This window comes from Anabas testudineus, chromosome 17, assembly GCF_900324465.2.
Source record: "Anabas testudineus chromosome 17, fAnaTes1.2, whole genome shotgun sequence".
NCBI classification, from domain to species: Eukaryota; Metazoa; Chordata; class Actinopteri; order Anabantiformes; family Anabantidae; genus Anabas; species Anabas testudineus.
The window spans coordinates 3,191,477-3,217,981 of record NC_046626.1 but is presented as its reverse complement, the minus strand read 5'-3'; the positions used below and the strand labels follow the sequence as shown (position 1 = coordinate 3,217,981).

General features: G+C 41.0%; 1 protein-coding gene and 1 pseudogene across 1 annotated transcript; one reads left to right on the top strand and one right to left on the bottom strand.

Annotated features, from left to right (window-relative positions):
• Window positions 1-24,836, top strand: part of LOC117152976 — a 93,289-nt pseudogene extending 68,453 nt beyond the window's left edge.
• klhl20 (kelch-like family member 20) lies at window positions 1,531-17,594 on the bottom strand. Its single transcript, XM_026374173.1, has 14 exons — window positions 17,482-17,594; window positions 15,764-15,827; window positions 14,083-14,340; window positions 13,835-13,943; window positions 12,529-12,735; window positions 7,397-7,555; window positions 7,181-7,275; window positions 6,787-6,902; window positions 6,455-6,638; window positions 6,193-6,336; window positions 5,858-5,991; window positions 5,448-5,656; window positions 5,173-5,279; window positions 1,531-4,918 (listed from the first exon to the last, which is right to left on the bottom strand). The coding sequence occupies exons 2-14, from the start codon at window positions 15,784-15,786 to the stop codon at window positions 4,834-4,836; spliced, it is 1,830 nt and encodes a 609-aa protein (XP_026229958.1). The 5' UTR covers window positions 15,787-15,827; window positions 17,482-17,594; the 3' UTR covers window positions 1,531-4,833.
• Window positions 24,837-26,505: the final 1,669 nt, after the last annotated feature.

The window sequence follows — 26,505 nt, the reverse complement described above, 5'->3', positions numbered from 1 at the left end:
TACACTGTACCATGAGACAATGTCTACTTCAAACAGTCTAACCTAACCTGGCAACCTGTCAATAAAAAGCAAAAGCTTGTGAGATGTTTTATTGTTTAGTAAATACTGATGTTGATGACAGACACTACACTGCGCAGCATTTCATGGACTTCGTGACTTGGTTTTTGCTCTATCATGCAGTGTGGATGTTGAGACCATATAGTGTATACTGACTTGCCACAGCAAAACCTCTCAATACTTTTGTAACTGAGGGATTGCAGTTTTTTGTTTTCTTTTTACAAAAATAAAAGACCTTAACACTGAAATACAGAATCCGCGACCAAATGTTCCTAAACAAATCCTAAAATGTCAAATGCCAGCCATGGTGATGTTGGCTGACAGATTATACATAAAGTGGCTTCTCACAAGGCAGGCATGTGTGTTCTGTTTAAGAGTGTGAAAACAGACAAAGAGACTGCAGGAAAAAAAATGATGATAGATAATGATTATTAATGATGATTAGATGGGAGAATTATTTGTTCAGATTCCATCGTAGCAAGTTTAAATTCAAAAGACTGAATAGAATGGATATAACTGATATTAATGAGATTACGATGAGAAAGGTTGGAATATCATTCCAAGTAAGGCAGTGAAGGGATTTTAGCAAACGTATGAATGGGAGACTTTTTAAAAATGTCTGGAAAACTTTAAATGAAAATACCTAAAAGATAGGGAGTCATGTTTGTCTTGACTTGGACTCAATCCTTTATTTAATGGCAGAATGTGCATCATATAAATGTGATGTCTATAATGTGCTTTTTTTTCTCCTGTTGCTCTCTAAAAAAAAAATTCAGGGAACAGGTTTAATACAGAATATGGTGAATCCACAGCAGTTGTAGTGATCACAGCTGAGACCTGTCTGCTTGGTACATGAAGACACCAGAAGTCACCAAAGCAGACACAGTGAGCATGCTGCATTGTTCAACAAATGGTGACAGTAACACGCTGTTTTCACAATCAATATGCAAAATGTGTTTAAGGTCAGACTGCATCAAATGGTCCCACTCCACATTTTAAACGAGCATCAACATACTGCATGTGTCGGCACAACGTCCCAGAGCATTAACATTCATTTTTAACTTGAAGATTTGCATACAGTCAACTACATTATGAGACCAACTTGGATTCTCCTATATATATGTGTGTGTGTGTGTGTGTGTGTATATATATATATAAAATCATACTGTATTATTATTATTATTATTATTATTATTATTATTATTATAATTATACACGGTTCATTCAGGATCTGCTTACTTGTGAAAATGTGGGTCACATAACACACACACTGTGCCCGTTTCACATTGAGCTGAGGTCAGTTTCACTGCAGAGGAACTCTCCATCATCTTTGTCAGTGCTGCACTACAGCTGGCCTCCAGCAAGTGGTGCTGTGCCACTACATTCTGCTCCGTGTGAGCATTGGGAAATAAAAACCTGGGAAACCTGTGCCTCAGAGCCATGGGAAGCAGTGGGAATTACACAAAATCAGAATCAGAACCCAAATTTGCTTCACTTCTGACAGTAGTATTTACAGTTTCATAAAATGTTCATGTTTAATGTGACACAAAACTTACTGTATTTCTTGCAACAGAAGCTTAATCATATGTGTCTACAATAGATCACTAGATCCAATGTTCAGAGCAAACTTTGACTTTGGCCAAAGCTGTAAACACACAAAGCATTTCAGTATTTTAAATCAGCATGTTTGTGTCATATTGAATTTTCCATGAAACTGAATATGATACAAACATTAAAATGTACAAATCCTCCCCCCAAAAAAAGTCTAATCATATACATTTTCTACTGCAAAATCCATCAAAAGTCACAGCTTCCTAAATCAAATCACCAATTCAACTTCACGTGTGTCCTGTGTGTTACTAAAGGACTTAATGTGGATTCATCTGTAGGAGAAAGGAAATAAATGCATTATTACCCTCGTGCTGTCAGTGACATGATGGGATAATGTTGACTTATGTTGAGTCAGCCCACTTGGTACACTGCTACATGGTGAACAGCTACAGCAGCTTCCTGTTGTTAAGTATAGTAACATATTGAGCAGTGATAATTTCTTTGTATGCGTCCCTCTTGTTAATATACCTGGTAGGAAAATTAAATGTAAGAGACAACCTAAACAGACAGACGGCTGACATTTCACTGCTTCACATGAAGCCGAGACATCCGACAGTTACAACTGAGGTGTTTGCTTAAAAGCCACAGGACAAGTAAAGACAGAAGGTTAGACCGTGAATTTATTGGATGGGTGTATTGGTTTTTAACTCATCATCAATATGTGGGCTCACATTTTAGTACCAGGGAAGGTGGATGCCACAGGGGGGGAAGCCCCTCATCCCCTGACCTTGTGCTGCTGAACTTCCTAAATCCAAGTGTCTAATAGCAGGTAGTTCTTGCATTTTTAATCGATGAGTAAATGTTGCCAGATTTGATAGAAATGGAAATGCTGGAAATCTTATGCCAGAAAACAGGAGATGGTGGCGAGTGTTGGTTTGGTTGTGTCTTAGTGTGATAAACAACTTTGTCTGAGGAAGACTGAAGAGCAAGGGGTGCCCATGGCTTTCCCTCTTTGCTCGGAATTCATTGGGGAACAAGTAACTTATTTCCTCTGAGCACATTGGTGATTGGATCTCAGAACCTTCCTCACTGGTTCACGTTTACATTTACACTTTTTAACTGTTTACTTGAATAGGAGTCTACCTATCTGCTATGTCAATTGTTCAAGATACTAGAACATCAAAACGACCATATAGAGGGTTATTTGACTTTTGTAGAAAGCGGTCAAAATAGGCTTAGGCTCCAATGGGTTAATGATTTTTGATGAAATTTTACAGTTTTCAATCTGAGGAGTGATCAACAAGTCAACAGATTATCATCAAAGTGGAAACAAACGTCCTAATGTTGTGTTGTTGGCACTCTCAGGTCATGACACCTGACACTCCTGCAGGTTTTAAATGTTGTTAATATTTCTAAATTCTGGTTGAACATATGTGTAGTGGACATAGATATAGATAGAGATATATATTTTTTACAAGAGTTTTCAGGACAGAATGATGTAAGAGAGGTGGAGGAGCTGCAATCTACAATAAAAAAGGTTTCAAGACAAACTGTTGGCATCCACTTTGGAAAGTAAACTACTAGTATTTGAGTTGTGGGATTGGAGTGGAAGGTCTCTAGCTCTAATACAATTGTTGTAGTTGGTTTTTACATTCGTCCTTCTGCCAGCAGTGATGCACTTCATCTTAATGAATCTTGTATTTAGTGAGTCTTTTAATTACACTGTGATTTTAGTATAAACAGGTCACACCACATATCTGGCAGTGAAAAATGTTCTTATAACTTCTTGACTTGCCAGCTACAAACTGAGAAATCCTCTTTTGACAAACTCACCTCAAACATTCACCTGCCTCTTAGTTTGTAAATTGCAATGATGACTTACAAAAAAAGATAAACCTTATGTTATTATTGAACAAGATTTAAAAGCCTTTTCTGTTCAAACATTTATGAAAGATGTTATGATGAACTCATCAGTTAAAGATCTATATTATCTGCTTCAGTGTAACCCTGCCTGAGCCAAGGCTAGAAGACCATCATTTAGAGAGAGATGCACAGTTGCAATGAAATGTGCAAAGGCAACACATTTGAGACTAAGAACTCAAATTATGTAAATAATCCAAGAACGTTTGGGGAGACTATTAAAAATATAGTGTCTAACAACAAGTCTTGTCCTGAACGTTCTTCTAGGATCATGGTGGACTCTGAAATGATTGTGGCACAACTTTACTGAGCATTTAGTTAAAATTAGTAAAATGCTATATAATCTTGAACTGTACTTTTTTAAAAACGTGGCTACAGATTTTAGATTCATGTTGACATGATAGCAGATATTATTTTTGTCTTTCATTGATATGAAATGAGATTCCACTTATCTGGAAATTAACTTTAGATTTTCCCTTCACTGAAATCTTTTCTTGATGATAGACTATATGCAGTTGTGTTATTTGTTGATCTAACCCTAACCTTCCTTACGAACTGCAAGTCCCTTACTCATCACTGTCATCTGTGTGATTGGAGGCCTCTCTCTGCTCACAAAAAACTTATCAATATGTACTCAAGCACTGGCCAGAACTATTTAGTTAGTATTTAGTGAGCATTTGCAAATGCAGCTCCTCCTACAAGAAAAGCTAAAACCTCTGTCACTAGTTCCTATGGGCGGATTTGCATGACTTGGATTTTTATCATATTTTAGCTGCCAGTGCTAAATCTTGTTTTACTGAATTTGTATAGATGTTTGCTGTTGCTGTTTGTTCTTTCAGGATACTCCTGAAAAGAGATTTTTAATCAAGAGGTTCTCCTGGTGAAACAAAGGTTAAATTAAAAAATAAATAAAATGAACATCACCCCCAAATAGCAAAGTCAAATAAGTATAGTTTCATTCCATTCAAGTCCCAGACCAAAGACTCTGGAGGAGGTCACAGGAGATGGACCTTTCTCTTCTTAGGGGAACATAAATGGTACTTGGTATACTTTGCTCCAAGCGCACTTCATGATGACTGGTCAGTCGGTGAAAAACCAGGGTGTTTCAAAGTTAATGACCTTGGAGTGAGTTAGGGATCATCTAGAGTTCCACTGTTTGTTCCTTTTTCCAGCTCTGTCTCGTCTCCCCCCACGATTCTCTGATTCTCTCGCATGAATTGATAGGGTCTCTTTTAGAGGCACAAGAGCCAGTGAAGAGAGGCATCCATTGCAACGTGCTAAGACGTGTCTGAGTAGGGGAGGGGGTTACCATATGTGAGATTCACAGTGAGTCATTTTAATGACACCCACTCCTCCACCTAGCCGGCGGTAGTTCATTCCTCCGTACAACCTGGAAAAAGATAACAAGCAAATGATGAAGAAGTTAATAAGTTTCCATGACAGGAGAAAGTCATTGTAAATAAACTGCATGTGTGGAAAACACAGTATTTATAAACTAAACAAATATTTTTATATTATATCATACTTTAACTACATTTGCTTGCTACCCACAATTTCTGGCTAACTGCTGTCAATGCTGTGTTGCTTAGTCTCACTATTGTACTTTGTAGTCATATTGCGATGTCTCTCTCATGTGTCACTTACCTCCATGTGTTGGCATCAGGGTCATAGACTTCTATAGTTTTGAGATACGTCGTCCCGTCAAAGCCTCCCACAGCCATCAGCTGACCGTTCACCACAGCCAAGCCCACCTGCAGACCAGCATATACTTCAGTCCCAAACTTATTAAAATGTACTCAGTACTCTAATACTCTTTTGATGGTAACTGTCATATGCAATTTAATACTGTACCAAATAAATTGCAGCGAAATCAACAATGGTTCACAAACAGTGGCACAACATCCCCAACACACACTCACCCCACTCCGCCTGGATGTCATAGCCACTACAGGAGACCATTGGTTGGTCCTTGGGTTGTACCGCTCTGCACTGCTCAGCTCTGTGGTGTCGTCTCTTCCGCCAACAGAGTAAATCATGTCCTGGTAGACAGCACAGCCAAGGTGCTTCCTCCTGGTCCCCATTGGAGAGACGGTATGCCAGCGGTTCTCTTGGGGGTTGTAGCGCTCCACTGATGGAGAGAGACACACAGACAGACAAGAACAATCAAATCAAAAACAAAATGATAGTCAACTAATAACATGGTGTAGACAACTATATCGCTACTGAAACAACTGGACTGCAATTTTAAATAACTGATTACCTTTATTCTAGAAATGTCATCACCGTTACAGTTCAGTGCTTGTATTGTTCTAATAAATGAAGGCCATACCCGTATTTAGTGGTGACGTCCCATCAGACCCTCCCACAGCATAGAGGAATCCACCTAGTACAGCCACAGCAACACCAAGTCGTCTAGTGCTCATGGAGGCTACACGAGTCCACTTGTTCTCTTTAGGATCATATCTGAAGGACAGGAAGGACAGTGCGCAACTATAGAGAACTACAGCTTTAAAAAATAAATATGTTTATACATAATCAATTAGTCTGAAAATTATGTGGATGCATGTCAAGATTGTAGTAGCAGAAAGCCAGTAAAAGAGTGAGAAATCTAATATAATCCTGTTCTGGGGAAATTAAAGCTACATCAAGAGCTGTTTATCATACCTTTCAACAATGTTGAGACAGGAGACCCCATCCTGTCCTCCTACAGCATACAGGTAACCACCGAGGACAGCCACGCCCACACTGGTCCGACAAGTGCTTGTAGGGGCCACGTCACTGCTCCACTGGTTGGTCTTAGGATCATACCTGAACAAGAGACAGGAAAGGGGAAACACTTTTAAAAATATGAGTAATGAAGAATGGAGAGACAGAGGAGGTGGAACAAGGACAAACAAACATTTCCAGCTAATTCTTGCTAACGCACCTTTCCACGGAGTTGAGGTACGATGAGCCATCATGACCTCCCACTGCGTACAGCAAGTCATCCAGAACACTGACTCCGACTCCGCATCGCCGTTTACTCATCGACGCCACCATCCGCCACTCGTTGGTCTGAGGATCGTAACGTTCTACGCTGGATATGGCGTCTCCGCTGCACCAGCCCCCAACTACGGACAAAAGAGAAATGCAATATACATTTTGCCAATAAATGTTATTTCAGTCAGTGTGATACATTTTCTTCCAATTTACCATGCTGGCAGGGACATGGATATATAAACATTATCAATTTTATTTTTAGTGCTTGAAGAGACTGACCTGCAAAAAGTACCTCTCCACAGCGGATGGGTTTTCTTGGCCGTGTTCTGGGGCCTTGCATTAGGGGCCTTTCCTGTGGCAGTAGCAGGTAATTCTTAGCCTCATCAACCAGGTCTCTGAAACAGCAAGAACAAGTAAATAAAGTTTAAATGAAGCTCTGATTTATTTATTTTTAAAAACTCACTATCTGCTGGGATCTATTCCATCACTTGCACTTTCCCACACTGCCAAATTTTTCATCATTACCGTCTTTAACCAATAACAATTCTTCCTGCTTTCTCAAGCCAATCAGCACACTTAAGCATTTAAGCAAGCAGGAAGGCCAGATCCTGGATCTGGATCTTCACCAGAAGTGGTTTCCCACCAAAAACACTGGAATGGTTTGCACAGATACCTGCACTCCTCGTCACTCTTGATGAGAGGATCTGAACCCACGGTGCCCACTAGAAACTTAGGGCTGAGCAGTGGCAGTCGAACATGCTGCAGAACCTGTAGGACACATGTTTTTTATCATTTATTCCCAACGTACAGATTATTTGGAAAATCACATTGAGTATGAATGCCCAGCTTGTAAACCAAACACCTTAACAGTAACTTGATAGTAACAAACCTGGGGTAGCTGTGGCCTGCGTTCCTGGATGCTGTATTTCACCCAGGCCATCACCGCATTGAATACCTGCTCCTCACTGCGCACATTCAGCTCATCGCTGGAAATTATATCAATCAACTGGTTGGCAGGCAGCAGCATGAACTCTTCACTTTCCATTACCTGCCACACAACAGAACTTAGCAGTCAGCAGCTCTGACACAAAGAGACAACACTAAATAAATCTTTTATCAGGTGTAGTGATCATCACATTTTTTCCAAAAGCACTTAAAACCAATTCTGTGACACTTGGATATTGTTAAAAAGATGAGCATCACCAAAGTCATCTTTCAAAATATTCCATTTTGTAAAACCAGTATTCACACTGTCACCAACAGAAAACGTATTGATCCATACTGTCCTCCAGATGTAGCTGTTAAACCTGTAGCTGCCAGCCCTAGTTTCACTAGTGACACATCACAAGTGGTGTATAACTAGATACAAGATTACAACATGATGTCTATTAATGTCTATGAAAGTTGCCAAGTACCCCATAGTCTGAAAATGTTTTTAATTCCTACAAGCCCTTCTTGAAAGCTTGACATGCTCATTATTGAAACAGGCTGAAGGAAACTTCCACTGACTTTATTTCAGGGACAATCACGAGTAATAATTAACAGGTCAACATGAATGTACTGTATACATCTGTCTAGCTCCTGACTGTGTTAAGTAGGACTAATCTGCCATGAATTCTGGGTACATGCACAACTTTAACTTTCCCCTCCATTCTATTCAATCCATTAGACGATATTCTTTTCACAGCAAACTATTCGGCACGAGTGTAACAAACCAGAAACTCCCAACGATGTCAACTCTCATGCAATGCAGAAATGTAGCAGAGCTGAGTGGCTTAATGTGACAGGACTCAGTGCTTCTGTTAACTTATCAGTCAGGTTCAGGACTGTTCCCTTTGTCAAACCAAAACAAAAGATCACATTTTTACTGCTTTACAACAGTTGTCTAATGAGTTACTGTGTTCTCTAAAACTCTTAATAAGGCTTTTCTGGATCAAAACACTAAGAACTTGGCTTGAGTCTGGAAGCGTTTTTGTTCTTTTAAGGTAGTTAAAGCTGTGTCCTATAACACTGAATATTTAAACCGTAATTAACACTGAATGTCTATGCTCAGTTTCAGATTTGGGTTTTGCCTGTTCAGTCTGCATTTGTAGTTTCAACCAACATGAAAACCAGAGAGCTGTCTGTGGGTAAAAACAACCAACTGTAAGATGGAAAATTAATCAGAACCATTACACAAGCATTGGCCATATCCAGTGCAACACTCTTTGAATGTCCTGAAGAAGAAAGAAACCACTGGTGGACTAAGTAACAGACAGTCAAACGGGTAGACTAAGGAAGACAAGATCGATTGACCAAAGAAATATTGTGAGAGCTTTAAAGAAAGAAACAGCGATCTTACCATAGTGCCATGGTAAGATCGCTGCCCTTCATGCGTGAGACTGGGGTTGTGTAAAGTAATAATGTAAACTGTTGGTAACATCAAGAGTGAAGATATCACATTGTACTGTTCACAGAAGTCTTCGTGACAAGTCAGCCTCCAGCCTTAAACCCTAAAGAGCAGGTGTGTCAAACTCAAATTTGCAGTGGGCCAAAATTAAAAACTGGGACGAAGTCGTGGGCCAAACTCAATATATATTTAAAAAATTACTGCAATTGTGCATTTTTTTGTGCGTTTTCCCATCTCTTCAGGCAAGCTTGATCAACATAGATATGCTGCCGAACAAAAAGCATTTGAGCAGCTTGTGCACGGAGTTGGGGCAGGAAACATGGAAACTGGTTGGTTGATGCGCTTTCCATGTCAACTACAAACGTATTACTGAGCAGTTCAAATCTTCATTTCTGGGCTTCAAAGTCGGCAAACTGCTGGTAAACTCGGGGTATGCTGAGTTTGAGTGCGAACTGTGCACTTGGCCTCTTTCATTTGGTCATTTTTGGAGAGGGGTGGATTAAGTTTGTCCGAGGTGACTGGTTGCATGGATGCTAATGATTGTCAACATAAAAGGAGGAGGCGTTTACCGGTCTCGACTGACGAGCCAACGCACTAACAAAACATTCTGAGATTTGTAGTATTAGCAGTGTGTATGCCCTATATACTGGGGGGGCCAGCTTTGATGCCATTTGATATGATCTCACGGGCCAAATCTAATTACACCGGCCTGAGTTTGACACCTCTGCTGTAGAGCATGTACTTTACCTGCTAAAGAGGAGACTGAAGGCCCAAAACTAACAACTGAAACAGGCTGCAATGAAAGCCTGGAAAAGCAGCACATAATCAGAATGCAAGCGTTTCAAGATGTCAATGAGACTTGATGCAGTTACTGCAAGCAAAGCATTTGTAACTAAATATTAAGTCCTATTCACGTCAATCTATTTTGAGTCGATCTGTCCCAATACTTTTGCTCACATGAAAAATGAGTGGGTTCAAACAAGAGGTGCTATCTTCTAAGTTGTTTTTGGATCCAGATGTACGCACCTGTAAATGAAAGCTGAAATATTGATCTTTTGTCTTAAATTCATCTTTTAAAGTCAAACCCAAATGTTTTCAGTCTTCAGCAAAAACAACACTTAGAGTGGAGTTTACAAAACATTGTGAGGACTTGGTTGTCTTTCTGGTCCACCTCAGTCCTTTAAAACTCTCTTACACCACCTTTATCAAGAACCTGACCAATCATAAATATGTAATTTAACAGTAGTGATGTCAAAACCAGCAGTAGCATCTTAAAAATAATTAAGAATTAACGATAAAGATATGGAAAGTAAAGTTCTGACAAATATAACTTTGTTAGTTGTGCTGCAAAATACAGTGACTTCAGAAAACACCAGTCACCAAGTCACTTTTTGCACACACAAATCTACACCTCTACATTTAATTTAATTTTGAATTGATAAAACTGAATTGTTTGGCCATTGGAGTACACCCATAACCCATAATGACAAAGTAAGTCATAGACTGTGGAAGTTAAAGGAACTATCATCCTAACAGTGACCTAAAACATACAGCTATGTGGCTTCAGTACAAGCCTCTCACTGTCTTTCAGTGGCCTAATCATAAACCCCATATAACATCTGGGGCCTGAGGGTGGCAGATCACAGGCAGTTCTCATGAAATCTGACAAAGCAAGTCTCAACGCTCTAATTGTTGCGCTGGAATTCTACAAAGTACTGAATTAAGAGTAACAATACTTTTGTAATCTGGAAGTTGAGTCAGATTTGCCATGACACAACCTTCACCAAAACAATTCCTTTTTTAAATGAGATTTAGATTTTGTTTTTTATACATTATTTCCCTTTGCAAAAGTATTTCTTGCAATCTGCATGACAATATCTTTTTAATTAGACCTTTAACAGTAAGCGAAGGGGTTCAAATTACTTACTTAAGCCACAGAAACGTCACTGTAATATAAAGGCCCTGCAGGTTTGGAAACAACTGTTTCTCCTTTCTTTATCTTGAGTCCAAACTAATCTACAGTTTTAATGGCCTGTTGAAAGCTTTTCTCATACAGTGAGGGAAAAAATTATTTGAACCCCAGCTGATTTTGTAAGTTTGCCCACTAACAAAGAAATGATCAGGCTATAATTTCAATGGTAGGTTTATTTGAACAGTGAGACACAACAATGACAAAAAAAATCCAGAAAAATGCGTTTCAAAAAGAGTTATAAATGAATTTGCATTTCCATGAAGGAAATAAGTATTTGATCCCCTATCCATCAGCAAGATCTCTAGCTCCCAGGTGGATCTTATACAGGTAACGAGCTGACATTGGCAGCCCTCTCAGCTCGTTACCTGTATAAAAGAGACCTGTCCACAGAAGCAATCAATCAATCCAGATTCCAAACTCTTCACCATGGCCAAGACCAAAGAGCTTTCCAAGGATGTCAGGGACAAGATTGTGGACCTACACAAGGCTGGAATGGGCTACAAGACCATCGCCAAGCAGCTGGGTGAGAAGGTGACAAAAGTCGGTGCAATTATTCGCAAATGGAAGAAACATAAATTAACTGCCAATCTCCCTTGGTCTGGAGCTCCATGCAAGATCTCATCTCGTGGAGTTTCAATGATAATGAGAACGGTGAGGAATCAGCCAAGAACCACTCGGGAGGAACTTGTCAATGATCTCAAGGCAGCTGGGACCATAGTCACCAAAAAAACAGTTGGTAACACACTACGCCGTGAAGGACTGAAATCCTGCTGTGCCCGCAAGGTCCCCCTGCTCAAGAAAGCCCATCTACAGGCCCGTTTGAAGTTTGCCACTGAACATCTGACTGATTCAGAGGAAGACTGGGTGAAAGTGTTGTGGTCAGATAAGACCAAAATCGAGCTCTTTGGCATCAACTCAACTCGCTGTGTTTGGAGGAGGAGGAAGGCTGCCTATGACTCCAAAAACACCATCCCCACTGTCAAATATGGAGGTGGAAACATTATGCTTTGGGGTTGTTTTTCTGCCAAGGGGACAGGACAATTGCACCGCATCAAAGGGAGGATGGATGGGGCCATGTACCATCAAATGTTGGGTGAGAACCTCCTTCCCTCAGTCAGGGCATTGAAAAGGGTCGTGGTTGGGTACTCCAGCATGACAATGATCCAAAACACACGGCTAAGGCAACAAATCACTGGCTCAAGAAGAAGCATATTAAGGTCATGGAGTGGCCTAGTCAGTCTCCAGACCTTAATCCCATAGAAAATCTGTGGAGGGAGCTGAAGGTTCGAGTTGCCAAACATTGGAGAGGATCTGCAAAGAGGAGTGGGCCAAAATCCCCCCTGAGATGTGTGCAAACCTTGTGGCCAACTACAAGAAACGGCTGACCTCTGTGATTGCCAACAAAGGTTTTGCCACCAAGTACTAAAGCACGTTTTTCGAAGGGATCAAATACTTCTTTCCTTCGTGGAAATGCAAATTAATTTATAACTCTTTTTGAAACGCATTTTTCTGGATTTTTTTTGTCATTGTTGTGTCTCACTGTTCAAATACACCTACCATTGAAATTATAGACTGATCATTTCTTTGTTAGTGGGCAAACTTACAAAATCAGCTGGGGTTCAAATAATTTTTTTCCCTCACTGTATGTCTGCGTTATTACCTCTTGAAAATTGTGCTGGGTGAACTTGTCTGCAATGCGGAGCAGCTCACGGCATGAGTGCGTGTCTGCAAAGGCTCTGATACCCAGACAATTGGAAGGATCCAGCTGCCTCTTGAGGAACTCGCAGCAGGCCTCCTGGATCTCAGCCAGCTGGAGAAGGCAGGCTGCAGGGAGCAGTGTCTGGACGTTCCCCTCCTCTACAGTCACCTGGATGCAAGGAGGGCAGCACATGAAAGACTTTCCACATAGTAAATCTACAGTTGGCAAGTAACGGGTAACAATTGATATGTACACTCTATCCCAGTTTAATAATAAAACATCATGTTCCCACTGTCCCTGTAGACCTCTGGATGGCCTCACACATACTCACAGGATGACCTGCTCTATGCAGCTACAGGCATGTGCATGGTCTTAAAATCTAGGATGTTCTTCTTGTGTCAACAAATTGTCTATCCAGCAGAAACCGAGACTCACCTGGGTCAGATCCATATTGTACTCAGCCTAACTGGGTTTGGCTTTCATTTTACTGTCACAGGCCTCAGGTGTACTATTATGACCAATACCTGAGTGGATACAAGAGGAGGCGAGTATACTGTTTATCAGTTAGTTTTAGTTACTGTGACTTAACATTTGTTCTGGGACATCATTATTATATTACTGCTGCTCTTTGCCAGTGTTGGTGCCTGCTAATTGATCAAATTCAATCAAATTTGAGCAGAGTATCTGTGTTCTCTCTCCGATCAGTTCAGGTCCTTCTTGAACCAGGTCTCTCACAAATTAAAAATGTATTCATGTTAAGTTTGAATTGATCTTCCACGGGTCCATTTTGCATCCATGAAAGCCTCTATCATAGAGTGTTTAAACTAAAAACATGACAATCAATAAAAAACTAACAGAAATACAATTTAGGCCCCCCACTGGCCATGACAGTTTCAGTAATCCCATTAATTCATTTATTTATTTAAACAGCACTAATGGTGGCCATATATTGAAGACGTAACCATATGATTTATTCCTCACTGATTTACAATAGTTTTGAAGCCAACTCGTTAATATTTGTTCAACAGTCTCTGACGACTCAAGTAAAGTGGAGCCACTGTGAAAACTTGTTCAGTGGGTTCTGCAGGACCACAGGTAGCAATAATTCTGCCCTTTTAGCTTCCAGCATCATTTGCCTGTATTAACCTGATTGTTAAGTGAACATGTCTAACGAGACTTAAAATTTTAAATAACATTACGCCACCACTCACTTAGGCCAAATAGTTAAACACTACTGCGGCCTTCTACTCACCGTTACTGTTCTTACCTGTGAGGTGTAGGCAAAGTCAATGAGCAGCTCCATGGCTCTCTCATCAATGTCACGGATAACTACCTCAGTCTGCCGGCTTTCTGCCAGCTCTCCAGTAAACATCGCCCTGTAAATAATATGGAAATTATTATTACAGCCAGCAGTCCCAGGATTCCATCTGCATTTCGACATAGATGACTGCTCAGTGGATTCATTTTCCCTCTAACAGCAGCAAACTAAACGCAGTGCCCAAGTGTCCTGTGTACCTGAAGTAGGGGCTGCAGGCAGACAGTATCACACGGTGAGCATAAATCTTCTTGGCACCCACCACCAGCACCACATCACACAGTTCACGGTGTTTCCTTAACAGGTTGATCACCTCCAGGGTCTGCCGCGGGTGTTTGTCTGATATGTATGGCATGCGTGCAGGCTGGGGGACCCCTTCAGGGAGTTTGTTGGGGTCCCCCAGAGTACAGCGGCTGGTGATGTCCATTCCAGTAGCGTCTTGGCGTGCGCTGGTGGCCCTTAACAGTAACCAGGTGGGTATAAATTCAATTAGTTCAAAAGTTTGGGATGAATTGCAAATTTATTTGTTTTCTGGAAAAAAAAACAAAAACACAAGGATGGAATGTTCATGGAAATTCACAAACAATTGTATCCATATCACAAACAATTACAATTTCTCTTTTTTTTTTATCTGCATCAGTCTTCTGGTATGGTGGGTAATTTAAATGAATTATTTTATGAGACCAATTGATTATGAGAAAACCCTTTTGCAATTGTGTTGCACAGCTGAGAACAGTTGAACTAATGGAGCAAACAAGGGAGTATGGCATTCTTTAGGTTAGTTTAGTATCTGAACAACAGCAGTTTTTTGTTTACAGGTTCCAACAGGTACTGATAGCCAGAAAGAATGAACTTTCATTAGAGACCTGTCAGTCTATCGTTGAAAGGAAGGCTACTCAATGCGCCGCATTGGAGAAGAAGTCTTATAAACTCTGCTAAGTCATTAAGTCATAAGCCCTTTGTTGGTCACCTGTTGGTTGTTGTTTCACCCTGTATTCATATGTGTCAAAAGATCTCCTAAAACAAAGTGTAAGTGACTGTGAAACTGCCCAGGGAATCGATGATGCCTTAGACCTCCTCCGCTGTTGAGAACAGGTCATCCAACCTCAACAATTTTCTTCTTTTCACACTCGTACCACCTATTATTTTTGCATTTAGTAACCAAGTATTATAAAAAAAATCATATAACTTAAAGTTTGTATTTTGTGTGTGATACGGTTGTATGTATGGTTTCAGCAAAGTTTCATATGAAAATCTGAAACAGTTTGATATGAGACATACAAAAACAGAAATCAACAAGGGGTTCAAATAATAAAACCTGAAGTACATAGGTTTAACAAAATCATCTCATCTCATAATAAACCTGCACATCCACTTCTTTTACATTGCTATATTTTCTGTTTATTTAAAAGCAATAAGAGTTGTACATATTTAACAGTGGGCAGTCTGCCAGCCTGGATGAATGTAAAAAATGCACAGTATTAAACATGCTAAATAACTGTGAGCAACTAAAATTAAACTTGTCTTTTTCCTGGTAAACTTTCGATGGCCCTCAAAGGTATATCTGGAAATTCATCATGAGCAGTTTTCTTTTGAGTTTTACACCTGAATTTCCTTTTATGCTGAACATCATTCCTTCACCTGACCATGAACCTATCAGAAGTGAAACACTGATCACAGATTTACATTAAAAGCTACAGCAAAAGGAGGTTATAAGTTATATGTATATGCAACATACATCATGTTTGTCATATCATGTCAAGCTACGATATGATTAAAAACATTTTACAGTAGAGAAGAAGAGACTGGAACCAATACCTGCATAACTTTCCATTCCAATAATCTAACAGAGATTCCTCCACACCTTAATAATACACCTACCTGCGCATTGGTTTTACGTCCATACACTGAAGAACAATGTTTGGTCCCACACCTTGAGATTAACCTACAAAACCAACAAATCAAACTCTCAGTTTAGATGTTTCATATCAATGTAGCAGTGTTTGCCAAAAAGCTTTTTACCCAAGCAACAATTTTACCACTTTTGTGCAGGCAAACTAATTGATTTTCTTTGTTTACTGTGGCTTGTGCCACACCCCTGGTCTGCTATTTACTGTATTTGATATCCTCTCAGAAAGCTATTAGACTGATCTGTTTGCACAGTCACCGGTTTTTCTGCCTGTACAACAAATTGTAATCAAATACTGTCATTCTACAATAAACCCTGTGTTTATAAGGTTTATGATGTACACTTTGTGTCGACTGTGTGTCAAGTAGATGCTTAATACATGTAGATATAGATGATTTTGAGGATTTCTGCTTCTCTGTTCCCCCATCATGTATGTAAATGAGGGTAAACATAATAAATAACATATAAATCAATTATATATATAACAGTCCTATTCAACATCATCACTAAAAATTTCTGATCTACATTTTTAAAGACACACTAAAGTAGTATAGGTGCTTTTCCCAGTGTGCATAATTAGACTAATTAGAACAGGTTGTAATCTAGAAGACTCACATAGAATTAATCTATGCTTGCTGCATTCAGGGAAGGTAAGAGGATGACTAGATGACATAATTTAGCTGCACTGTGGAAGTGTTAATGGATTACTTAAAATCCTTTCTTGTATTGTAATACAAACTGCCACCTTAGGTAAAACAAACATTTATTATTAAAATGATTCAACATTTGACATGTTGAATGTAGTTTGAGGTTTGGATAATTAGCAGTCAGCAGTTCAGCAGCTAGCTGGAGCCGTTGTTTCGAATAACTTTACATTAGCCCTGTCACAGATTAAGATTAATAGAAAAACAGGACCACAAAACTGTAAAGGATCAGAAAGGCAACGGCTCAGATGTGCAAACTTTAACTTAACTATGAGTATAAATATGCCCATTGTGACTCTAACCACACTGTTTAATGTTAAAACACTGTCGCTTTCATTTGGGGCTACCTATTTATAGCCTGCTACAGTCGTCGCACGACTAGCAAGCAGTTGATATATGCTAACTTAACAGTTTGTTATTAGCAGTTTCAGCTAGCTAATAGAACCGCTTACGCAGTCAGCTAACGCTAGCTAACTAGTTTGGTAACGTTAATTACAATTCCCTTTGGTTTGGTAAGAATGTGGTACATTGACTTTGTCAATACGTGTATAAGAAATGAATAAGAACGTGTGCTTCAAAGACTACATTTATCTTAACAGAAATATGTACAACACGCTAAACGGGCTAACTAGTTAGCGTTGACGCTAGACCATTTCTCACGGATGTCTAGCCTTTTAAGCTATCGCTAGCTCTGTGGTACGAAATCCACAGGCGATTCACAACACATAACAGACGAATAAAGTTATAGTGAACCAATACAACCCAAGGAAATTAAATTTAAACAACACATACAGACATTCATTAGTTAGTCGACATGTTCAGGATATTTACGACCCTTTAAGAATCTGAGCATCAGGTCCGAAATCAAACCACGGCTTGGTTATCATAAACTGTTGTGCTAACTAGTTAACTGTATAACATGTGAAGGCACCATTAACGGTGGCAACTATCGGACAACAAGTACACATATTTAAGGCCGCATTTACCTTATATTTCCATCCCAACCATACAGAAAAGTCACGAAGTTGTTAATGTTTACAATGTTATTTCGTTCGCATAACACTGGTGCTTTTCGTCTTCTGTAATGTACACATGTTCAACGTCACGTCCGGACAGGGTTTTCAAAATAAAATTAAGCTGGCTGAAATCCACCTTCCAGACTTTAACAAGAATTAAAAGGCAGAGAAAAGCAACCAGGTTTGTGTGACACAACACCGATTTACACTGTGTAGTCATGCTGAGACTTACTGGAACACTGGATCAACTGCTAGTTGATCAAAGAGTTTGCCTCTTCAGATACCATTTACTAATCCAGTCTATTTACTAATATTCACACCTTCTCAGACAGGTTTCAAAGACTTAGTCAGGATGGCAGTTTTGATTGGCCAAAGTATAGTATGTGGAGTTCAGGAGAGCACACTGCAAGGCACGCCATGAGACAATTAGTGCAGACAAGTTGATTTGCTTTTCCCAAGATGTACTTAACTGATTTAAACATTACCTCAGGTTTTGCATAGTGTGAAATGCCTACGCATATCATTAATCTTTTAAACACTCTCCATTTCCCACATTTCTCCATTTCTTACTCTAAAGATGATACATGCATAGGCTGATAACAGCAAGAGTCTTTGAGCTGCAGTGCATATTCACAAGCAAGGCATGGAGCTTAGTGAGTTATAATTGTTGCTCACAGCACCACCTGGATGTACACAACACGAAGTGTACTTAAATGGAATGTGTGTATTTTGTGGCATTCCTTTATGTTTGCTTAATTTCTTTAAACCGTTTCCTTTTTATTTAGTCTGGAGCAGTGACATTGTGTTGAGTGGAAGTGAGAATGGGGTACGAGAGAAGAAATTTAATAAGACCATGTGTCACTTTTTTTCAACCTCTCATGATGTATTTTACTAGCATAAAACATGAACTTGTGATTCAGTTTTGAAATTGGAGTAGGGCTTAAACTATAAACTGATATTGTCCTTTTTACTTTGAACAGGTGTGCATTGCCGGGTGGCCAGGAGAGGTGGAGGTAGCTCGTGTAAAAATAAGGGTAAAGTGTACCACTGCCATATTTGTTTTAAATGGATGCTCTGTCAAAAAATGTGCCTTCTATTGTCTTGACCTTTGTTTTGTTTTTTTTTTCTAATTTTCTGAGACAGGTATCAAAACATTAATAAACATTTCTTACCTTTCTGCAACGTGCTCAGTATCTTTGCTAAAATTTACATGGCTGCCTTTATTTGGACACATGATCATGTTGACATTAGAAGCAGGCATGTGAATTCGTTTTATGGATTATGTTGCACCATTTGACTCATCTCCTTTCCTTCATGTAGAATTTAGCCTGCTAAGCCACACTGTTTCCTACAACCCCAGCTTTGTCTACAGTGAACACAATTCTCTACTGTACTAAAGAATACACTGTGAGCCGATTAGGAGTGTGGAAAGGTGGTTTACCTCGAAGTCAGATTGGTTTCTGTCATCCATCCAGGCGTTTATACTCCTTACTCTGATACCCAAATACTTTGTATGCTGTTCCATAAAATACTTGACAGTGACATCACTTTAATTATGCATTATGTATCCATGTTACTTGAATTGGAGGTGACTACGGTATTTCTCTACAAATAAAATATAGTGCACCGTGGATAATTGAATGATTGCTTTCTAAATGTTAGCCGTGAGTGTTTTGGTATTTATTCCATTGTTTCCACGTGGAAGTTTCCTAATTTTAGAACAAAAGTAGAAATATCTCCACTGATGAAGAAGCCTTCTCTCAATCCCTCCCTGTTGGAGAACTACAGACCGGTCTCTCTTCTTTCATTCCTGGCCAAGGCTCTGGAACGTGCAGCCTTCAACCAACTCTCTGACTTTCTTTCCCGGAACAAGCTCCTCGATGTCAATCAGTCTGGCTTCAAGAGTGGTCACTCCACAGAAACAGCACTTCTGACTGTTGTGAAATCCCTACGGGTGGCTAAAGCTGCAGGTAACTCTTCTGTCCTTAATCTATTAGACCTATCTGCAGCTTTTGACACTGTGAACCATCAGATTCTCATGACTGCACTCACAGACTTGGGCATCTCTAGATCAGCTCTAGCCTGGCTTCGGCCATACTTGTCCGAACTAACCTTCAAGGTATCCTGGCAGGGGAGTGTCTCTGACTCTCATAGCCTCTCCACCGGTGTACCGCAGGGCTCAGTCCTTGGTCCTCTTCTTTTTTCAATCTATACTTCTTCTCTAGGCTCTATCATCCATTCTCATGGCTTTTCTTATCACTGCTATGCAGATGACACACACTCTTCCTGTCTTTTCCGCTAGATGATTCAACTGTCTCATCTGGCATCTCTGCCTGTCTCTCTGACATCTCTGCCTGGATGAGAAAAAGACACCCTCGACTCAACATTCCTAAAACTGAACTTCTAGTCTTCCCTGCCAGACATTCAACTCAACACAACATCAGCATTAACATTGGATCAGCAGTGATTGTCCCTACTAAGTCAGCCAGAAACCTGGGGGTCATCATTGATGATCAGCTGACCTTCACGGAACACATCGCCACAATCTCTAGGTCGTGTATATATGCCCTCCACAATATCAGACAGTACAGACGTTGATCTTATCTCGCCTGGATTACTGCAAAGCATTGCTGATGGGTTTACCGGCATCCACGACCAAACCCCTCTAGATGATCCAAAATGCAGCAGCATGCCTCATTTTCAATCAACCAAAAAGGTCTCATGTCATACTGCTCTTCAGATCTTTGCATTGGCTTCCTGTGGCTGCAAGTTCAAAGCTCTGCCTCTTGCCTACAGAGTCATCAACTCTTCAGCTCCATCTTATCTCAGTTCAATCATTCAGGTCTACACCCCTTCCTGTCCACTGCACTCAACCAGGGAACGTCGTCTGGTGGTACCAGCACCACACAGTCGACACCAAGGTAAACTGTTCGGATCAGTGATCCCACAATGGTGGAATGAGCTGCCTATCTCTGCAAGCTCAGCCACCTCACTTGCAATCTTTAAAAAACTGCTGAAAACGGAACTTTTCCGCATCTTCCTTTGCAAAAAAAACAAACTTTTATACTCTTTCGTTCTCACATCTGTTGAAACACTTTTTTGATAGCACTTTGCTTTGATGTTGTTTCTCCTTGACTTAGATTTTGTTTGCTTGCCTTGTTCCTCACTTGTAAGTCGCTTTGGATAAAAGCATCTGCTAAATGACTAAAATGTAAAAATGTAAATGAAACTTTGAAAAGGTGCTTGTATGTTGCTGAGCGTTGATACCTGTCTCATTTAAGTCTGTTCGATAACTAAAAGATGAGGAAGTTCTCTCTCACACACTTGTACACACTGCCATCCAAACACTGACAGAGTGTCACTGTGATTTTGGCTGCCAGTCAAGGGCAAGCAGCATGCATTGCTCTGACCAAAGAAATACATCACAAATACACAAATCTGTCCCATATGTGCTGGACCATACATTTATATCACACTTGTGTGCTTGTTCTCCACAGGTAGTATAGATAGATAGTAGTATAGATCATCACTGAGGGAAATGTAAGAGAGGACTGGGAGAACAGCAGCAGAAAGGCCTGAATGAAGAATAATCTTATTTTCATAGTGGAGCTGATCTAAGCTTTTTTAAAGAGGTCTGTTTGTCTCTATGGGTGTGATCCTGTGTTATTTCTCTCCCATTAATGTATAAGTACACACGTGTTGTAAATTACCGGTAGCCCTCCATTAAAGAAAGAAAAACCCACAGAGGCCACTGAAATACTTAAAACTGACAAAAGTAATAATTAAAAAAATTTACTAAATATTAATTCATGAAAATCAGACATAGCTTTTTAGTTGTGGTTCAACAGAAGTAAAATAAAACTGGTCGCAGGGACAGTTTGTCTATTTAAAGGGTGAAAAGTGGTTCATGGTGTAAGAACATCTCCAAGCAGCTTGATGTTCCTGCGACTACAGTTGCACATATTCAGAAGTTTAAGGTCCATGGGACTGTAGCCAACTTCCCAGGACATGGCCATAAGAGGAAAATTGATGACAAATTGAAGAGACAGAAAATACAAATGATAGCTATAGAATCCAGAACCACTTCCATAGAGATTAAAGAAAGATTAAAGTTTAAAAGATTAAAATCTAAGGTTATGGTACATCAGAGTCAGATCACTCCATCAGTCACTGTTTAAGCCAAAGTGGACTTAATAGAAGACGACCAAGGAGGACTCTACTTATGAAAGCAGATTGTTCATATATACTGAAAATGTATATTGACAAACCACAAACGTTCTGGAAGAATTTCCTTGATGAGACAAAATTGGAACTTTTTAGCAAATTACATCAGCACAGCAGTACCTACTGTGAAACACGGAGGAGGCTCAGTTATGCTCTGGGGCTGCTTTACTCCATATGGCACAGGGTGTCTTAAATCTGTGCAGTACAATTAGTACAATTAAATCTAAGACTTTTAAGGCATTCTGGAGCAAAATGTGCTGCCCAGGTTTAGAAAGCTTGGTCTTTGTCACAGGTCATAGTCCTCCAACAGGATAATGACCCAAAACACAGCTAAAAACACTCAAGAACGAAATTACTGGACTAGTTTGAAGTGGCCTTCTATGAGTCTTGATCTAAATCACATGGAACATGTGAACATCTGTGGAAAGAGCTGAAACATGCAGTCTGCAGAAGGCACTCTTCAAACCTGAGACAGCTACCCTCACCAAGACACTTCCTACCTTTACCCAGTTTGTGAGCTGTCACACCAGGGGGGAGAGGATGCTGGACCTGTTGTATGCTAATGTTAAAGATTCCTACAGCTGCCCTCCCCCCTCTGGGAAAGTCAGATCACAACCTAGTACATCTCCTCCCCTCAGAGCTGGATGTAATTTTTGAGGAGACTCAGGTCCTATAACGTCTGTAGCACCATGTTACGAATGTTTTATGAGTCTGTGGTGGCCAGTGTCATCTTCTATGATGTGATCTGCTGAGGCCACAACATGAAGGTGGCAGACACTAACAGGTTGAGCAAACTGATCTGGAGGGCTGGCCCTGTTCTGGGGGTGGAGCTGGACCCCTTTACATGTTGTAGCTGAGAGGAGGATGCTGTTCAAACTCGTCTCAATCCTGGACAATCCCTCCCACCCACTACACAGTGTGTTGGCTCGACAGAGGAGCATGTTCAGCCAAAAATGTATTAACATTAAATGCTCCACAAAACACAACAGGAGGTCCTTTCTAAAATTGCTGTCATTCCACCCTGGACTATATATATTAACCCATTTTCATTCATCTCACATATTCTGTATATAAATATTAAGTTCTCTTTATTGATGTTATTGTGTATTTGTGTTGGTGTGGATCTTTCCTGGTTGTGGTTCCCTGTCTTTCTGTCTGTGTTGAGAACAACTTTAATGAGGGCAAAGCAATCTCCATAATGCATTAGATGAAAATGTCTCTTGTAGAGGAACTAATGCACTCATTCATATATGTACCAGTCACACACATTCTGTCTGGGCAGCAGAACCACTGAAGATATCTCTGATCCAGTTTTCCTCAATGACTGTTGTCACATTGGTTTACTGAATTACCCAGTGCAGTTGACTTTGGAATAAAATGCTAATGTTCTCTTAGCTTCCACATAAATCGTAGACAGGGAGTCATGGTGCTTTTATATGCATTTTACAGTTGTTTGTGTGCAGAATTGACCTCACCATGTTGATATTAATTTCATGCTAAGAAATAAGTTCCACATGTACAAATCTATTATTTTCTGATGGCTGGCTGATCGAGAGATATGTACTTTTGCTTCCACGACCTTTTAGAAATTGAATAAATTCTTCCTCTATTTTCTGTTTAGTTGGAGGCAATTGTGATGAAATTCTAGTTAAATAGCTGGAAGACCAAGATTACTTTGTGGGTGCTTTAGTGTAACATAGTACAAACAATAGTTTGAAAAATGGATATGTGTATACCACATGTAACCCAGCCATTCTTTATCCTTTTTCAGACCGTTTAGGTCTGAAATCTCGCGAGGTTTCTCACAGGGTTTGCCGCGAGATTCTGCGGGGCTTCCAGCTATTTAAACATGGTGGCACTTCATTGTTAGTGGTGGAGTAATGAAGATTGGAGCTGCTGCAGTTGTAGATGTCTCCGGCAATTTGCGAACACACCTTGTTTGTGCTGTATGAGGTATATTACAGGAACTGGTTTCTTATCCTAGCCCAGGAATCTTGTCCTACCAAGGCCTAGTGGGGAGCTACCACTAGGCCTTGGGCCTGAAGAACCAGCCCAGGAGAGCGGGCGGCCATACATCTGCCAGTGCGGTAGGAGGCGCTGTTGCCTGCTCTCCCAATTGCGTATTATTTCCTCCTGAGGCTTATCCAGGCTCTGTACCATGGACTTCTGCCCTGGTGGGCTTATGGACTGATTATTTTGTTGGAGTTGATTGTCTTTCCTTTGTAAATACTGTAAATATCAATACATTCACCTTTATGCACTCTACTTCTGTTTCTGTGTGTGATTCAAATCATGATCCAAATCCTCCCAGAGCCGAACCTCTGGGAGGGGGGGGGGGGGGGGGGGTTGTCGTTGAAGCTCTGCCTCACCAAGCCATCACTGTCGGGCTCCTAGGTATGACCAGAAAGTCAGTAGTCCTAGTGTTAAACCTTTGAATCTGCTTACTCAAGGCAATGCACCAGTTCGTCGGCTCCTGCAGGGAAGTACTTGGAACCGAAGCAGCCCTTGGGTGAGAGATGGACCTCAGACTGCCAAACTGCCTTTGAAATCGCTATTGACAAGCTGACCTCTGCTCCTGTACTTGGTTTTGTTAATACTAAATTGCCCTACATTTTGCACACAGACGTGAGCACCACAGGATTAGGCGCTGTGTTGTACCAGGAACAGGAGGATAATCTTCGAGTTCTCGCTTACGCCAGCCGAGGCCTGTCCAAAAGTGAGTCGAGATACCCAGCTCACAAGCTTGAATTCCTGGCCTTGAAATGGAGTGTAACAGAAAAGTTCCATGATCACCTCTATGGTGCTAACTTCACGGTCATCACGGACAGTAATCCCCTCACGTATGTCCCGACCTCCGCGAAGCTTGATGCCACTAGTCATCGATGGTTAGCTGCACTTTTTACATACTCATTCAAGCTGCAGTTCATGCTGGTCGGTACAACTTCGCCGCTGATGCCCTATTAAGGCAATCGCGGGGAGAAGTGCCTGAAGAGGATCGTCTTTGTAAGGAGTTGGAGCTGGTTCAACACCTGACCAAGCAACTATGCAAGCTTGGCGATGCAGACGAGATCTCTACTGATATTGTGGATGCCATCTGCTAGAGCTGCCTGGTGAGAGCAAATCTCCAATCCGACCCTCCACACTCTAACATTAAGGAGTCCTTAACAGCCAGTATCAAAGCCACTCCAGACAGTTACCATGAAAAGGTTCCTCCTACGGCTCGAGACGGAGCTGCCTTTGCTGTTGCGGGAGTGGAACCGGCTGGAGTTAGAGAACGTTGTGTTTTATAGAAGGAGGCAGGAGGAAGACCATCTCACTCTCCAATTAGTTCTTCCTCCCATCTACACCCGTCAGTCCTGAAAGCCCTTCACCATGACATGGGGCATATGGGCATAGAGCGCACTCTCGACCTTGTGCGCCAGCGATTCTTCTGGCCAAAGATGGCAGCAGATGTGAACCAGACCATTAAAACTTGTAGCCTGTGTGTCAGACGTAAGGCCCTGGCAGAAAAGGCCACTCCATTGGTTAACATTCAAACTTATCGTCCACTTGAACTCGTGTGTATGGACTTTTTGTCACTGGAACCTGTGCAAACACAAAAAGACATCCTTGTTCTTACTGATCACTTCACCAAGTTTGCAGTTGCCATACCCACTCCCAACCAGAAAGCCAAGACTGTTGCTAAGTGTCTCTGGAATGACTTTATGGTCAAGGGGCCAGACTTTGAGTCAAAAGTGATCAAGAAACTTGGCAAGGTAACCGGAATGAAGAAGACTCAAACTACTCCCTATCATCCACGGGGAAATCCAGTTGAGTGCTTAAATCGGACCCTCCTGAACATGCTGGGAACTTTGGAATCTAAGCAAAAAGCTAAATGGCGAGAGTACGTGAATCCCCCACGCCTACAACTGTACAAAGAATAAGGTCACAGGGTTCACTCCTGATGAACTCCTTTTTGGTCGATCACCAAGGTTTCCAGTTGACTTAGCTTTTGGCTTACCCGTTCAAGAACCTCAATCTGTCTCCCACTCAGAGTATGTCAGGGACCTCTGATCTCGTCTTGAGGAGAGCTATAAGCTGGCTATAAGGAATGCACTCAAGTCGGCTGGAAAAAACAAGCTGCTTTGACAAGAGAGTCTGGAGGTTGGGGGCCGCGTACTCGTCCGCAACGTTAGACGTCGTGGGAAACACAAGCTGGAGGATAAATGGGAGCAAGAGGTGTATGTTTTCACCAAACTGCAAGCGACCTCCCTGTCTAGAGAGGAAACCTTCGGAGAGCTTGGGATGGAACAAAATCCTGAAGCTGTGGAACTGTCTGTGGATGGAGAAGTTCTCGCCAATGTGTTTGAGAACTTACCTGATCCCGATTTGTCTGTGCAGCCTGAGGCTGGAGATCTGGAGCCTGACCAATCTGAGTCATCAGTAGGTGCTGCAAATCCTGGTTCTGTTGACATGCCTGCTGGTCCAATAGAAGCTGAGGCAGTGTCAACCACCAAGCCGACTGCAATATTCAGTATTGGGTAACCCACTAATACGGTTTCCAGGCTGTGTTTAAAGGCCTATCTGATACCTACACTAAGGTGCCCCTGCAGTGGACCTTACCTCCCACAGTTACCACAAACCTATAGTTATGCATGCAACAGGGACGTGCATGAACTAAAGAGGGGAGGGTGGTGTAGTTGGCAGGCTCTAATCTATTCTGGCTAATCTATTCATCTCCTGTTTTTTCTTCTTCTTTCCGTTCCTTTCTGTTCTCCTCAGGTTTTCTTG